The following is a 17,285-nucleotide window of genomic DNA, read 5'->3' as shown; positions in this document are numbered from 1 at the left end:
GAGTCCTAATTTGTCGCATTCTGTTTCATTAGCATGTTTTCCAGCTGTGCGGCCAGAAAAGCCAACCCAAGAGGTCTTTAACGATGGGGAGAGTTTACAGATTCATTCATGACAAGGGTAGCACCTAGGGTTAATTCAGATGCTTACCTCTCTAAACTGTAGATAACTTCCTCCTCATTTATATTCCTCTCTGCCTTGCTCGGTGGGGGATGGAGGAGGGAGGGAGAGCCTGTGCCAGTGGTAAATTATATCCATAAATTTTCTGCTATTCCTCCCTTCAAAATAGTGAAGCCCAATTCCCCTCGCCTTGACTGTGGGCTCTGCTGAGGGACACACCTCTAACAGATAAAGTGTAGGAGACATGAGGAGATGTGATTCCCAATACTGTGTCACGAAAGACACCATGGCTTCCTCCTTGCTGTTTTCTCTAGGTCACTGGCTCAGGGGGAAGCCCAGTTGCCATGTTGTCTACCAAGAACTAAGCACCCTAGGGAGAAGTCTACCTAGAATGAAGACCCCCTCCCAATAAATCCTGTATCATCGTGGGAGTAGATCTCTTGCCCAGCCCAGTCATGTCTGCAGATAATGCAGCTGATGTGGTGACCATAGCCTTAAGACTCATAAGATATCTCGCTAGAACCATCCAGTAAGCTGCTCAATAATCCCTACACACAGGGAAAATGACAATGAAGTGATATTTGAATGTTTTTAGGACAAAAAAACAACAACAACAACCATGCTGGTGTGATTTTTTTTATATAGCACGGCACAACTAATAGAAACCCTGAGCACAACGGCTGGGGCTTCTGGGGCTACCCAAGTTTTAGTTTACAGCCTTTCCTTCTTCCCAAGACATGTGTGATTCTCCAACAGGAGTGGGCTCTTTTTATCCTATGCTTTGGGCCTGTTACTGATTCTGGTCCACTGTGTGGCCACCCTCTTCCTCGCCTGTGCTGATTATTTTCTACTTAGACAACCTGACATCTCTTCATGCATCTGATGCCCATAGCCTTGTCTGGCTCTTTGCCATTTTCCTGTTCGCATTTGAACAGGGGTCTACTGGAAAGAGACTGCATCTCACCCTGTAGCACTGACTTCAAGAGTAGAAACTTCCTGCTGTACATCATCGTGGGTGAAGGAAAGGTTAGGAAGACCTGATTTGGGGCAAACTTCTCAAAAGCTACTCAGAAGAATGGTGAGGACATCTGCTGAGACGTCACTATTTTCTGGAAAGTTAGAGCAAATTGACATGATCGTTCCTGCAGGTAACCCAATCCCTCTGACTTAGCTGTGGCTATGACTTCTCTTCTGTCTGGAGTAGAGGTGGCCAATGACTCTAGGCCTTTGTCACTAGAATGTGCCTATAGACTCCTCCATGTGGGTGGGTGCCCAGCAAGGTCAGGGTACAGTGGGGGGAATGAAGCCAGCCCACCGGATGCTTAGATACTGCCCTGGAGCCTATCAATTCCAAGAACCATATCGAGGGTGCCCTGAATGAAACTCAGAGCCTAAGACGGTGTTTCCCCTGAATCACCAGAAGTACCCATTGAAAGGCACAACTGCTTCCACCCTATCCATGGCCCACTGGCCAATTCTGATGCACCCTAGATTTTTGTTTTTTGTTTTTTAAGATTTTGCTTATTTATTTGACAGAGATCACAAATAGGCAGAGAAGCAGGCAGAGAGAGAGGAAGGGAAGCAGGCTCCCTGCTGAGTAGAGAGCCCTATGTGGGGCTCCATCCCAGGACCCTGGGACCATGACCTGAGCCGAAGGCAGAGGCTTTGACCTACTGAGCCACCCAGGTGCCCTGCATCCTAGTTTTTTAGAGCGATTTCTATTTTTTAGTCAAGGGATGGTTTACATACAACAAAATGTGCAGATTCTAAGTGTTCCATTCAGTAATTTTTGACAGGTGTGGACACCTGTGAGAGCACCTCCTTAAACAAGAACATTTCTGTCACCCCAGAAAATCCTCTCTTGTTCCTTTTCAATCAACCCCACCCCCCAAAGCCAAGACTATTGAGTTTCTATGATCTTATAGAATTCTTCCCAGAACCATTGCTTTTGAAACATTTAGGCTAAAAAAATTTTATCTGTCATTCGAGAGCTCTAAATAAGCCATCTCTGCATGGCAGGGGAGCGGGGTTCAATGGTCCATCTGTGAAGACTGATCCCTTTCCCTAGGAAAGCCAGCCAAAGGGGCCTTTTAGCAATGTAAATACAGGGCCATCTGCATTGGCAATGTGGCTGGAAATGTGACTCCAAGGGGCTGGAACTGCACTGGGAGAATGCTAAAGCTTTCTGCTGGAAGCAGGAGAGCAGCTCTCAGGCAGTGCAGGAGAAAAATGTGTCAAGGACAGTGGAGGGGTTCACCCCAAGCCTTTTGGAAAGGGTCCAGCCCAGGGTTAGGGGCTGAGGGGCCCAAAGTAGATGGGATTATTTTCATGAGGGACCTTGTGACAGTCTGGACTCAGACAAGCATGCTCAGGAAAGGTGGCAGTTAAGGGGAGGTGGGGCGCAGAATGGGATAACTGGGGGATGGGCATTAGGGAGGGCACTTGATGGAATGAGCACTGGGGTGTTATCTGAAACTGATGAATCACAAAATTCTACCCCTGAAACTAATAATACCCTAACTGTTAACTAAATTGAATTTAAATTTAAAAAGTCAAGGGAAAAAAATACTATTTGGGGGAAAAACAAACAAAGGACAGAGTGTCCTGAGTAAGACAGTGTGGCCCCGTGGGCTGGCTTTGGTCCTCATTACTTGTGTGGCCTTGGGCAAGTGACTTATCTTCATTGAGCTTTGGTTTCTCTCATCTGTAAATGGGGATAATAACCATATGATGTTGATGTTAGGATTAAGTGGGGTAATATAAGTGAAGTGCTTTCCATATATTTACATTATTTTCAGGAAACATAAACAATTTTTAATGTTATTGCTATTATTCTTAAAGCAGTCAAAAATAAAAAAATAAAATAAAAGAATGGCACTTTCCCCATCAAGCTTCCTAACTAACCTTGTGCTGGCATTTACAGATGATTTTGATATCTATACATTTATTTTGATCTGCCTCGCCCCATTGAACAAATTGTCTTATTAGTTCTAATAGCTGTCCACTTAATTTTCCAGGGTTCAGGGATGTCTGGGTGGTTCAGTTGGTTAAGCGGCTGCCTTCGGCTCAGGTCATGATCCCAGGGTTCTGGGATCGAGTCCCACATCGGGCTCCTTGCTCGGCGGGGAGCCTGCTTCTCCCTCTGCCTCTGCCTGCCTCTCTGTCTGCCTGTGCTCACTCGCTCTCTCTCCCTCTGTCTCTGACAAATAAATAAATAAAATCTTTTAAAAAAAAATTTTTTTTCCAGGGTTCTCTAAATATCTATCTCCTGAAAATAAGGACACTTTCATTTTTCCTAATTATTATAATGGGTTTTCCTTCTGCCTTATCACTTTGGTGATTATTAAATTATTTTAATGTTCTTTAGAAAGAATATATTGGTGTTGAATTTGAGGCCAGGCTGAAAATGAATCAATTAGGAACTGAGCAGCTATCCACAGAGTAAACAGCAGAAGCCACATCTAGTTTGGGTGTGATGGGACAACGGCTGGTGGTAACTGAGAAGCAGAAGAATCCTGAGACAGAGTCTAGGTGAGCAAAAGTTGGACTATGGCAAGAGAAGGCAGAGCCAACAGAAACCCCGGCTCTGAATGCTGGTGGTGTCATTGACCACAAAGTCATGAGAAGAGCTCTGTTTTGACTCAATCCTAGTATCTTAAAAAGAGGGGAGAAGGAAATTGAGCACCCATTTCAGTCTATGACAGACCTCCTCTTGACTAAGGAGTCAAGACAAAGTGGCAAAGAGCTTTACTTTCTACTTTTTTTTTTTTTCATGATGAGGATCTTCTTTTATTAACATAGCCCCAGGGGTACAGGTCTGTGAATCACCAGGTTTACACACTTCATGGCACTTACCTTCCCCAATGTCCCCACTTACCCCACCACTCTTTCCCTCCCCTCTCCCCCCAGCAACCCTCAGTTTGTTTTGTGAGATTAAGAGTCTCTTATGCTTTGTCTTCCTCCTGATCCCATCTTGGTTCATTTATTCTTTTCCTACCCCCCAAATACCCCATGTTGCCTCTCTACTTCCTCATATCAGGGAGATCATACAATTGTCTTTCTCTGATTGACTTATTTTGCTAAGCATAATATGCTCTAGTTCCATACACATGGTAGCAAATGGCAAGATTTCATTTCTTTTGATGGCTGCAAGTATTCCATTGTATATATATACCACATCTTCTTTATCCATTCATCTGTTGATGGACATCTAGGTTCTTTCCATAGTTTGACTATTGTGGACATTGCTGCTATAAACATGCAGGTGCACGTGCCCCTTCGGATCACTACATTTGTATCTTTAGGGTAAATATCCAGTAGTGCAATTGCTGGGCCATAGGGTAGCTCTACTTTCAACTCCATGCTGTTTTCCAGAGTGGTTGCACCAGCTTGCATTCCCACCAACAGTGTAAGGAGGGTTTTTTGTTTGTTTTTCTTTTTGTTTTTTTAAATTTATTTATTTTCAGCATAACAGTATTCATTATTTTTTCACCACACCCAGTGCTCCATGCAATCCGTGCCCTCTATAATACCCACCACCTGGTACCCCAACTTCCCACCCATCCGCCACTTCAAACCCCTCAGATTGTTTTTCAGAGTCCATAGTCTCTCATGATTCACCTCCCCTGCCAATTTCCAACTCCCTTCTCCTCTCTAACTCCCCATGTCCTCCATGCTATTTGTTATGCTCCACAAATAAGTGAAACCATATGATAATTGACTCTCTCTGCTTGACTTATTTCACTCAGCATAATCTCTTCCAGTCTCATCCATGTTGCTACAAAAGTTACTATTCATCCTTTCTGATGGAGGCATAATACTCCATAGTGTATATGGACCACATTTTCCTTATCCATTTGTCCGTTGAAGGGCATCTTGGCAGAAATCAGTGGCTTTCTTATACACTAACAATGAAAGTACAGAAAGGGAAATTAGAGAATCGATTCCATTTACTATAGCACCAAGAATCATAAGATACCTGGGAATAAACCTAACCAAAGAGGTAAAGGATCTGTAATTGAGGAACTACAGAACACTCATGAAGGAAATTGAAGAAGACACAAAAAGATGGAAGACGATTCCATGCTCTTGGATCGGAAGAATAAACATTGTTAAAATGTCTATACTGCCTAGAGCAATCTATACTTTTAATGCCATTCTGATCAAAATGCCACCAGTATTCTTCAAAGAGCTAGAGCAAATAATCCAGAAATTTGTATGGAATCAGAAGAGACCCCGAATCGCTAAGGAAATGTTGAAAAACAAAAATAAAACTGGAGGCATCACGTTACCTGATTTCAAGCTTTACTACAAAGCTGTGGTCACCAAGCATGGTACTGGCATAAAAACAGACACATAGACCAGTGGAACAAAGTAGAGAGCCCAGATATGGTCCCTCAACTCTATGGTCAATTAATCTTCAACAAAACAGGAAAAAATATACAGTGGAAAAAAGACAGTCTCTTCAATAAATGGTGCTGGGAAAACTGGACAGCTATATGTAGAAGAATGAAACTCGACCATTCTCTTACACCGTACACAAAGATAAACTCAAAATGGATAAAAGACCTCAACGTGAGACAGGAATCCATCAGAATCCTCGAGGAGAACATAGGCAGTAATCTCTTCGATATCAGCCACAGCAACTTCTTTCAAGATATGTCTCCAAAGGAAAAGGAAACAAAAGCAAAAATAAACTTTTGGGACTTCATCAAAATCAAAAGCTTCTGCACAGCAAAGGAAACAGTCAAAAAAACAAAGAGGCAACCCACGGAATGGGAGAAGATATTTGCAAATGACAGTACAGACAAAAGGTTGATATCCAGGATCTATAATGAACTCCTCAAACTCAACACACACAAAACAGGCAATCATATCAAAAAATGGGCAGAAGATATGAACAGACACTTCTCCAATGAAGACATACAAATGGCTATCAGACACATGAAAATATGTTCATCATCACTAGCCCTCAGGGAGATTCAAATTAAAACCACATTGAGATATCACCTTACACCAGTTAGAATGGCCAAAATTAACAAGACAGGAAACAACATGTGTTGGAGGGGATCTGGAGAAAGGGGAACCCTCTTCCACTGTTGATGGGAATGCAAGTTGGTGCAGCCTCTTTGGAGAACAGTGTGGAGATTCCTCAAGAAATTAAAAATAGAACTTCCCTATGACCCTGCCATTGCACTCCTGGGTATTTACCCCCAAAATACAGATGTAGTGAAAAGAAGGGCCATCTGTACCCCAATGTTTATAGCAGCAATGGCCACGGTCGCCAAACTATGGAAAGAACCAAGATGCCCTTCAACGGACGAATGGATAAGGAAAATGTGATCCATATACTTTCTACTTTTAATCGTTGGTGTAACACTTCCGCCTAATGACAAGCACAACTTATTTTAAGAATTAAAGTTTGATTTTGGTGATTGCAGTTTGCAAAGCTGTCTTTCTATCCTTTGGAATCTTGGATGCACAAAATCACTGTGATGTGATTCTCTGAGCCCCTTTCATTGGTTTCTCGTGTATCGGCACCAACATCCCCATTTTTATCCTTAATATTTCAAAATTTATTTTGATCTCCTTTACCCAACTCCTAATTCCATTCCCATTCCACTACATGTTCACACTCCGATTGAACATATAACTTTCCTGAATGACCTTATTTACATCTAAAGGCATCCTTAACAATAATTTACTAGTGTGGGTTTTTCCTCCACAAACAAGATTATGCTGGGTATCTCATTTGACTTTTTACTTTTTTCATTCAATACTACATGTTTGAGCTTTATAAATTTTTTTTCTGTTATATATAAGGAGTATTGAAGTTGACAATAAAATGAACACAAAGCAGTCCCCCATCGGCCATTAGATGGCTAGTATCACAGAAACCCAGGGTGACTCCCCAATTCAACCAACCGTTCTTCCTCTGTAAGTAACTGTATCCTAAATTCTTGCTTATCCTTTCCTTATCTTTATTAGTTTTGCCATACACATCATATATTCCTGATAATCTATGGTCTGGTTTCTCATGGTTTTCAACTTTACATAAAGGCAATTACATGCATTTTTACACAACTTTTAAGAATTTGATAGTCTAGGGGCACCTGGGTGGCTCAGTGGGTTAAGCCTTTGCCTTTTGCTCAGGTCATGATCTCAGCGTCTTGGGTTCAAGCCCCGCAGCGGGCTCTCTGCTCTGCAGGGAGCCGGCTACCCCCTCTCTCTCTGCCTGCTTCTCTGCCTACTTGTGATCTCTTTCTCTCTGTCAAGTAAATAAATCTTTTTAAAAAAAAAAAAAAAGAATTCGATGGTCTATGCACAATTCTTTCCTGCAGATGCTTATAACTGCCATGTATTAATTTTCGTAACCCTGCATCATTATTTATCCGTTCTTCATCCTCAGACACTTGGACTGTGTCCAGTGTTTGACAAACAAAGCTATAGGGACATTCCTAAGCAAACACGCAGGAGCATCTCTATGCCACAAAACGGAATGGCTGGGTTAGAAGTACACACATCTCCGACTTACACTTGATGCCACACTGACGTCCAAAGGGGCTGCAGCAACTGGCAGTCCCCCCGGAACACGATGATCGTCCCAGTGGCTCCCAGCTTCTCAAAGGCTTGATATGGTCAGACTTAAACTTGTGTCAATGTCATAATTGTAAAATATGGTTTTACTTTAAATTTCCTTGATAACCAATGAACTTGACAATCTTCGTACACATTTTTCAGCCACTGAATGAAGTGACTGTTCAAGTCTTAATCTTTTTTTTCCTGTGGGCTCTTTTTGGGCTTGATTAGTAAATAGACGATTGTTTTTAACTCTTGTAGAGACTCTGGAGATTTTACACATTTGCCACATGTATTAGTCTCTCTTGCTGCTAGCTATATAGCTTATTTCCAACCCTTTGTTATTTCAAGCAATGCTGTGCTAGACATCTCTGTACACGGGTCTTGGTTTGGGAAGAAATACCCCTGAGTGGAACTGCTGGGTCTTTGAGTACGTGCATATTCCATTTCCTTAAAGGCTGACAAAATGCCCTCCAAGAATAGCAGCACCAATTTCCCATCCTCCTACAAGTTATCAAAGGCCTCCATTCATTCTCCTGCATGTTTTTGCCAGCACTGGACGTCATCAGCAAGGCAACCCTAGGTAGATACCATCTCCTTTAGTCTGTAAATAATCATGGAAAGTAGAAGATGAAAATGAGCCAGCATGTTTCTAGTACTTTACAATTCGGGAAGCGCTCTCCTCTGTATGACCTACCTCATTTTATGGCCAAATCCCATCACTGATTCCCTTGCAAACCACACTCCAAGCCAGCGTACTTCATTCTCTAAATTCGACATGCGGCATCACACTTCCATGTAAATACAGGTGTCTTGCCAACAGCAAGTACCCCGTCCCACAAATTCCCTAAACCCTGTTCAGTCATGAGCTGGTCTTTATCTCATACTCCCAGGAAGCGATGAGACCAGAGATAGAGCTCTGTCATCGGGATCTTCAAGAGCAGGACATGGCCCTGTCATCCTCTCCCAAGGGACCCTGCCTCCTCCCCAGCCACCAAAAGTCGGGGATTTTTGAAACATGGAAAGGGGTTTGGATACTTGTCAGCCAAAAATTAGGACACGTTGTCCAGCACAGAGGTTAAAGACAGCAGGGCACTCAAGGACACAGGGCTCCTGTCTTTTCTCCCCAAACATTACCTTTCCCCTTCTTGTTCTCTCCTTCCAGTGTCTGGTGCTGAGTCTGGGGTAAAGAATGGGCCGCGGGATCACAATCAGTCAGGCATTCCCACCAATGGGAGCTCGCTCACGAACTCTTTATTTTTCTGGATCTTTGTGACTGTGTTCCTTCTGTTGGCAATATGTCATCCTAATGATTTTTATTTTAACAGTAATGAATAATGACTTCACTCCGGTAGCATGGCATATGGAATCCCTTTTCAATCCCAAGTGAATCAGTGTTGTAGTAATGAACACCAACTTCATCAATAACATTAGAGAATATAAAATGCTGTTCTCCAGTCATTGGCATCTCTTTCTGTAATCTTTGCACTCCATCATTTTGACTAATATTTTCTAGATTTAGCTGCCTTTTTATTTACAAAATGCTCATGTGTGTCTGCCTGAATTATAACTTCCAGGTTGTGATTTCACGAATGGTTTTCAAGCGCCTGTGTCGGGCCTTGTCACACCCCAGGCCTACTGTTTGGATTGGAGGTAAGCCAGACTCAGAAAAGTCATTTGGTCAAAAGTCTAAAGGATGGAATTTTTAGAGAATTTTTTCTTAAATTTTTTATTTTTTTATTAACATGTAATGTATTATTAGCCCCAGGGGCACAGGTCTGTGAATCATCAGGTTTACACACTTCACAGCACTCACCATAACATATCCCTTCCCCAATGTCCATAACCCCACCACCTTCTCCCTAGCCCCCTCCCCCGCCCCAGCAACCCTCAGTTTGTTTCATGAGATTAAGAGTCTCTTATGGTTTGTCTCCCTCCCAATCCCATCTTGTTTCATTTATTCCTTTCCTACCGCCCAAATCCCCCCATGTTGCCTCTCAACTTCAGGGAGATCATATGATAATTATCTTTCTCTGATTGACTTATTTCGCTCAGCATAATATCCTCTAGTTGGGATGGAATCAGAATTTTAACCCCGGGTGTAGACCTCAAAATCTAGTGCCCTGTCTCCTGCACTACGTGACAAGTTTGCAAAGTTTTGTTGTTTTTGAAATAGCAGACATTGAATTCCTGACATTTTATTTAATTTTCTTGAGAATCCTAAAGGAATTTGCAATCACTGCATCCGTGATGTTTGAGCTCCCGAGGAGTGAGAGGCCAAGCCAACATTTCGTACAGCACCTCGTCCCATTACTCAGAGACACAGCCCAGACGCTGTGTCAGCCAGCTTCCCCTCTGAGAGGCGTCAGGTTGACAGTCGCCAGAGCCCCCCCCCACCAACCCCCCGCCCAGCCAGCTGCCTCAACACTGACAGTTTCATTCCCTTTCCCTGTGAGAATCAATACCCAACAAATCTGAGTCTCTGGTCTCCAGCTCTACAGTTTTATGTGTGGAGATTTATGCCTTTGGGTATCTGAGGAATCAGTCTAGAATGGATGAGAATACCCTACATTTTCAAGTTACAAATTTTAATCTTTTTTTTTTAATAAAGATTTTTATTTATTTATTTGACAGACAGAGATCACAGGTAGGCAGAGAGGCAGACAGAGAGAGAGGAGGAAGCAGGCTCCCCGCTGAGCAGAGAGCCCGATGTTGGGCTCCATCCCAGGACTCTGGGATCATGACCTGAGCCGAAGGCAGAGGCTTTAACCCACTGAGCCATCCAGGTGTCCCTCAAATTTTAAACTTCTGATATAAAGTTTGGTTTACAGAGCAGTATTCGATACAGTTTAAGCTAAGCCTACAAAAAACATCAGACTTTATAAGACGATGATGAGTCATTTAAAATAAAAAGTCTGGGGACACACTACATAGAGGTCCTGAAATGGTCACCGTAACAAGTATGCGCTCTTACATTTTCTCTTCCAGGCCCCTGGGCCTTTCTGGGAGCAACCCAGCTGCTCCCCGTCCTCATCTGCCATCGCCTGGAAAGCCCCCAGCTCAGAAGTCATGTCTTCACGACCAAAACCTTTCCGACATGCCCACCTGTCCCTCATGATAGCCGCTCCCTGTTCCCACACGACGTCGCCCTCCTGCAGTCATTCCAGTCACTTGTTCCTCCAGCAAATACTCGCAGAGGACCTACCGCATACCGGGCACCCCAGCAACCGATGGACAAAAGTGCCTGCCGTGCGGAGGGGACACTTCAGCTGGGGACAACAGACAAAACACAAACACGTGAAGGAAATAGAGTACGCCAGACAGTGATTTGAGCAATGAGGGAAACAGAGCAGGGAAAGTTGGGTCCAGAGCAGGGGAGTGTGGAGGAGGCGCCCAATTTAAAATAGGGGCACAGGGGAGATCTCAGTGAGCAGGTAACATGTGAGCACAAAGTTGAGGGAGGGAAAGGAGCGACCATGCTCCTTCCATTCCAAGCTGAGCAACAGATGGTGACATGGCTTAGGGCAGGAGGCACATTGAGCTGGAGCAGGGAGAGTGAGCAAGACACCAGGTCCAGAGACCCCACGCGGGGAAGGATGCAGAGCCTGGCTGGCCACTCGCAAGACGCTGGGTTTGACAATGAGTGAAACAGGGAAAGAAGTGAAGGATGGCTCAGGGCCCGTCCCTCCTTACCGCACTGGCGCACACATGCATATGTCTCTCCCCCGCTTACTGGACTGCGAGATGCCCAGGACAGAAGCCGACTCTGGATTCCCAATGTGCCACCCAGGCCAGGACCCACGGACAAGAACTGTGTGTTGAGTCTCATGGCTGGCATGAGCGTGTCTCAGTCATGTGTTTTACTAACAAACACGAAGGCAGAGACAAGCTTTTTGACATCACTTGGGGAAAAAATAAGTCAGAGGCCAGGAGAGCGCCTCCACCCAGCCCTCTGGCTTCACCTCTCTGGGTAAGAACTCAGGTGACACCATGAACATTCTCGGCTTCCACAGGTAGACATCAGAAGTGCTGGCTACCAATGAACTCTTTATTCAAGGGCATGGTGGCAGATGGAACTGACTTCTTGTATTTGTTGAAACAGAAGGGGAGAAATCTGTCTTTTCAGAGTGTTACAACAGGAATTATTTCGTGCCAAGGAATTTCCCCAACCCCTCCTTTCAGCTGAGCAGACACACTGCTTTGGGCCATAGGAGGACTCAAGACGGCTTTCATGCAGTGTGGGGACAGCTTGAGAAGCTACCGGAGCAGCCGGAGAGGCCCTACTCTGGCGGCCTCGGCTCTCCTGGCAGCAGAGCAGTGGGGATGAGTCCCGCTCTTTCTGGGTGTCAAGCACATCGCTGATCTTGGTCTGTCTGTGCTGCGGATGGTCCCTGCCCCACGCCCTCCCTCCCTAGCCTCCTCCCCAGCTGTCTGTGGGGGGCGGAGCAAAAAAGCCACTGGGAACAACATGGATAAGAGATTCTACAAAGCATGTTCTTCAGAGATGAGTGAGAGCAGCCAAAGTGCGGAGTGATTATGGGCAAGACCAGAAGAATGAGAGAAAGCGCTGTTCTTTGTCTGTCACACCCAAACCTGTCTGAGAGGGAGGACCACAGCCAGGACTAAACAGCCAAAGAGCAAAACAAATACATCTCCGGCAGAGCAGGGAGGCAGAAAGGAAATTTTACAATTCCACAAAAAACTGCTTACATTTCAGCAGGTGGGCAAGCTTCATGTCATTTCAAAAAAATGAATTATTCTATGGTTTAATGCCAGTCTTATTCTGAATCCCATACGCTGGACAGTATGGTAAGGTTTTCGGTGTACACAGTCCCCATAAGAATCCAGCCCCTTCAACAAACTCGGAGGGCTCCTCAAAGCTGAATCTAGATGTAAGAAACAACACCCCTCATCAGGTCTGAGTTGGCAAGCTCTGCTGTGCGACAGATCCTACAAGGTGACAAAGAGCAAGCAGCGTCCAGGGCTTGCCAGCAGTGGGAAGCAGGTGTGGGAGTCGCTGCAAGGTGACCAAAGAGCCGTTCTGCCTGGACGGCGGGGGCATCTCCGAGGGCCAGCGGCTGTCACGTGTGCCCGAGCTGTGTAGGAAGCTGTGTCCTGCCTCCAGACGGGCAGGCTGTCTGTCTGGAGAGGCCAGAATGACCACGGGCCCTCGAGGGGGAAGGTCTTCCCACCCTCGATGGAATGCCCACTGAGCAGTGTTTACAGGGTTCCTGCGCTCCTGGACACCTGCCGCATCGCCCTGCCTTTTTTTATGCTCCTTGAACCCGGCATGAGAAATAGGTTGCACTCGGACATCTGCCACCCGCTTGCTCATGATAGAGGTCACATTTGAGCACAGTGTCTTCCCCATGGAGCCCAGACCAGATCTCAACATTTGCTTAACGCTGCACCCCAGACACCCACAACCTGCCAGCCAACCAGATGTTGGCAGCATGCGACGCAGAGCCTATCTCTCAGCCTGACTCGAACGCTCAGCTGTTGAAGGGCAGAACCATGTTTTCGGCATCTCTGCAGTCCAGATGGTACCGAGCCCCCATCTCAGAGACAGAAAGCAATCTAGACTAAGTTTCTTTTCCAGAACTTTAAGCCACGCTCAGCAAACTTCCCCCATGCGTGGGGGACACAGAACCAAATCAGATGTGGGCTCCAACCTCTGGAATCTTAGAGTCATTCAATCAACACTTAAGGAAACCAGCTCTGATGAAAGCGGAGATCATCTTTGGGAGACGATCCCAAAGAAACGCTGTGTGGGTCACTCTGAAAGCCTGGAGACGTGGCCCCCCAAATTGGGTTAGTTAAGTAGAAGATGCTATTTTAAACAAATAGCAATGAAAGCGACCTGGTTCCTTGAAGAATTGCCTTCCAGAAGTAATACTGCCAGGCTCTCAGGCATCCTGTCACTCAGTGATAAAAAGGCTTCAGGATGACATACATCATGACTAAGCCATTCCTTCTGCATCTGTTTCCCTCATTACCATTGTTAAGAGACGGAACAGGAAAAGCTTCTGCGACTGGGTAATGACTTCTTCTGAATCCTTTCTACCAGTTGTAAGGAGCTAGTCTGACAGTCTGATTTGTTTTCATTTCTCCTTAAACCAACCCAAACAGAAGTTAGGTTGCAATTTTGGAAAATGCCTGAAAACTTTTGGGAGCCTCATTAATAACAGGGTCGATGCCCACGTTTAACTGGGTGCCTCCTGTTCCCATTGTGGCTGAGGCTGTGGCTTTCACAAGACTCAATTACACTGGCTAATGAGGTACATTAATCAGGCCTCAGAGCTCTGGGGACACCAGCGAAGGGTCTGTTGACCTTCGGAACAGGCTGAACCATCACTGTCCTATTTCGTGTGTCATGTTTCTGATGAAGCTAGGTGTGGTTAGGATGTTAACTCATGCTTTACTAGCCTGAACTAGTTATTGTTTTGGATTCTACTGGATGATCTCAATTGTCTCTATTTCTTTAGCACTGATGCTTAGATCAAGCGAGTTAATGTACATAGAGCTTCTGCATGGCAAGCAGCATGGAGGAACTAGAGATCAGTAAGCAGGTCACTCACCTGGCGGATTCCATGATGTTCCAGCTGCCATCGGTCAGACCCCCACTCACTCCATTGGCTGCTCAGACGCCTGGAGCACCCAGACTCTTCTTCTCTGAATGAGACCTTCTGGGATCTCCACCAGCTACTTTTGGGCAAGTCTGTGGTTTGGAGAGATTAGGGGAATAAATGTAAGAATTAAATAAATGTATGCATTTCTGTGACCTTAGCCAAGTTGTTTCATCTCTCCAAGTACCAGTGTCCCAATTGATAAAATGAGGACTCCGGGGCTTGGTGGGATTTTTCTAATGAGCTCAGGGTACATTGAGCAGAACAGGGTCTCAACAAATGTTAGTTCTTATTATTCATTAAATATCATTCCTAATCACATTTGAACACTTCTGAAAGACAAATCTGCTTGGTCCATGAACGGACAATGTTTCTTGTCCCCTTGGGATGAGGAAAGTCCTCCTTGAGTGGAAGGAATAGAGGGGATGGGGACAAAGTGACCAGCAAGGCTGGCTCTTCGGGCAGAGAGACAATGCACGAAGATGTAGATAGCAGCAAAGCCTCTTGGGAATATTTTGTGGGATTTAGAGCTATTTTTGTAAAAGACTATCTCCCCGAGTCACCTACTCATGCTGACTCCTGGAAGCAGCATAGACAGAACTCAAACTGCTTGAAAACAGAAAAGAAAACTGTCCCAAAGCAGAAAAGTGCAGGACAAGAGCCATGATCAGGGCTGCCCAGGCAGTAAACAGCCACATCGGACTTTCTGTCTTCTGGTCCGTGTTCTTTCTTCACCACCAGTCACTTCTCCCTTCAAATTTGGGCTAACCTTGGAGAAATCTCCAGAGAGGACAGTTTGGGGAGGCATCGACAACTGCCAAGTCAGGCATTCTTCAGAACAGGTGTCACCTTCAGTACCGACAGTACCAACAGGTGTCACCTTCAGTACCAACATCCCCTGGGTGTCAGCCCCTTCACCAAAAGCTTCATTAAACCTCCTCAACCACCCCCAGAGCTGGTACCAGCATATATTCTCCTTTGACCTAAAAGGAAACAGAGCCTCAGGATGGTCAAGTGACTTTGACAGCAAGTTTCTTTGCCTCACACAAACTATTCTATACGCTAAGGGGCAAAAAAGGAAGGTGCTCTGAATTGTTTTATAAGACCATGAAACCAAAACTGGTTGAGAAAATATATTACAGTCTAATCTCATTTATGAACACAGAGGCAAAAATGCTAAATAAAGGAGGATTGAATCTGACTCTACCACACACAGAGAAAGAGAGAGAGGCTATGAAAACATTAGGGCCAGATAGAATCTGTCCTATGAAAGCAAGGATGGTTCAAGGTTACAATATCTAGAAATATATTGCATTGTCTGATTAAAGAAGAAAATGAAAGGATCCTCTCAATCGTACTGGGCTATATGGTGATTCCCCCAAAAGACAGGTCCTTGCCCTAACCCCAAGCCTGTGAATGTTCCTTTATTTGGAAAAAGTCCTTGCATACACAATTATGAGATTTCGAGATGAGGAGATCATCCTGCATTACCAGTGATGCATCCTTATTAAAAAAACACAAGGAGAAGACAGAGCAGAAGAGATGGTGATGGTAAAATTGATTCTGTGATTAGAGAAATGCAGCTCCTAGCCCAGGCTGCCAAGTTCACTGACAACTACTGCAGATACGAGAGTGGCATGAAATGGATTCTCCCTTACAGCCTGCAGAAGGAACACACCTGCTGATGCTTTCAGATTTCTGGCCACCATAACTGAAGGAGGAGAATGAATTTCTGTTGCTCTGAGTCATCAGGTTTGTGTCACAACAGCCCCAAGGAAGAAATACATTCAATAGTATTCAATGAGTTTGTAGAAAATAACTTTCAGAAAACTAGGAATATAAAGGAAAGTCAAGTTACAGATGAGGTAAAGATACTCAAAACACATATCTGTTGTAGAATTAATACTCAAAATGTGGAAAGAATTGCAAGTCAATAAGGAAAAGACCAAAATCCTATTGAAAAAAAGGTACAAAAATGAACGATTCACAGAACAGACAACCCACTCAGTCTCACCTGCAATCAAGAAAATGCAAATTAAAATACTAATGAGATTCTATTTCACACTCATCAAATTGGCTAAAATTTTTGAATGAAAATATCAAGTTGGCAAGTGTGCAGAAAATTAACTTAGCCGGCCTGACTGCTCAACTCTTATACATTCTTATGAGGATCTGCTTAACATGACCTGGCTTCTGAGAACGGGGCCAATGGAATCTTCTTTACATTTTTTCTTAAAGATTTTATTTATTTATTCATGAGAGACAGAGGGAGACAGAGAGAGGCCGGGGCAGAGGGAGAAGCAGGCTTCCCACTGAGCAGGGAGACCCATGTGGGCCTTGATCCCAGGAGGCAGGGATCATGACCTGAGGTGAAGGCAGACACTTAACCATCTGAGCCACCCAGGCGCCTCTCTTCTTTATGCTTTAAGTGAGATGGCATTTTACATACTCTAGACGTGCTATATACCAGCTGTCTAGGTAATTTGTGCACACACTGTGAATTTTGATGCAAGTCCACTTTCCTTCTGCAGGTCAGGAGTTTCAGGAACTATAGCTAGTTATAAAGACAATATGTGCCTACATCGCCAGCCCTCATTCAAATCTCCAGACCTGGAGAGAGGAGTCAAGATGACCAAGAAGTAGCAGGCTGAGATGACATCAGGTAGCAGGAGATGAGCTAGATAGCTTACCAAACCATTGCAAACACCTACAGATCCAATGGGAGATCGAAGAGAAGAACAGCAATTCTAGAAACAGAAAGTCGACCACTTTCTGAAAGATAAGACCGGCGGAGAAGTGAATCCAAAGCGATGGGAAGATAGACCATGGCGGGGGAGGGGCCGGCTCCCGGCAAGCGGCGGAGCAACGGAGCACAAAATCAGGACTTTTAAAAGTCTGTTCTGCTGAGGGACATCGCTCCAGAGGCTAAACCGGGGCGAAGCCCACGCGGGGTCTGCGTAACCC

At 44.8% G+C, this 17,285-nt stretch overlaps 1 protein-coding gene across 1 annotated transcript in view; it reads right to left on the bottom strand.

The window, feature by feature from the left end:
- The window catches only part of LOC309859554 (uncharacterized protein), a 367,688-nt gene that overhangs the window by 28,797 nt on the left and 321,606 nt on the right, over positions 1-17,285 (bottom strand). The window contains exon 9 of the mRNA XM_082720310.1: positions 14,274-14,413. Coding sequence (XP_082576436.1) covers positions 14,274-14,413 — 140 coding nt within the window. The remainder of the gene's footprint in view (positions 1-14,273; positions 14,414-17,285) is intronic.

The sequence above is a fragment of the Mustela nivalis genome (assembly GCF_964662115.1).
Source record: "Mustela nivalis genome assembly, chromosome: 2".
Classification (NCBI taxonomy): domain Eukaryota; kingdom Metazoa; phylum Chordata; class Mammalia; order Carnivora; family Mustelidae; genus Mustela; species Mustela nivalis.
The sequence above is the reverse complement of the archived record's forward strand: the minus strand, read 5'-3'. Positions and strand labels throughout refer to the sequence as shown.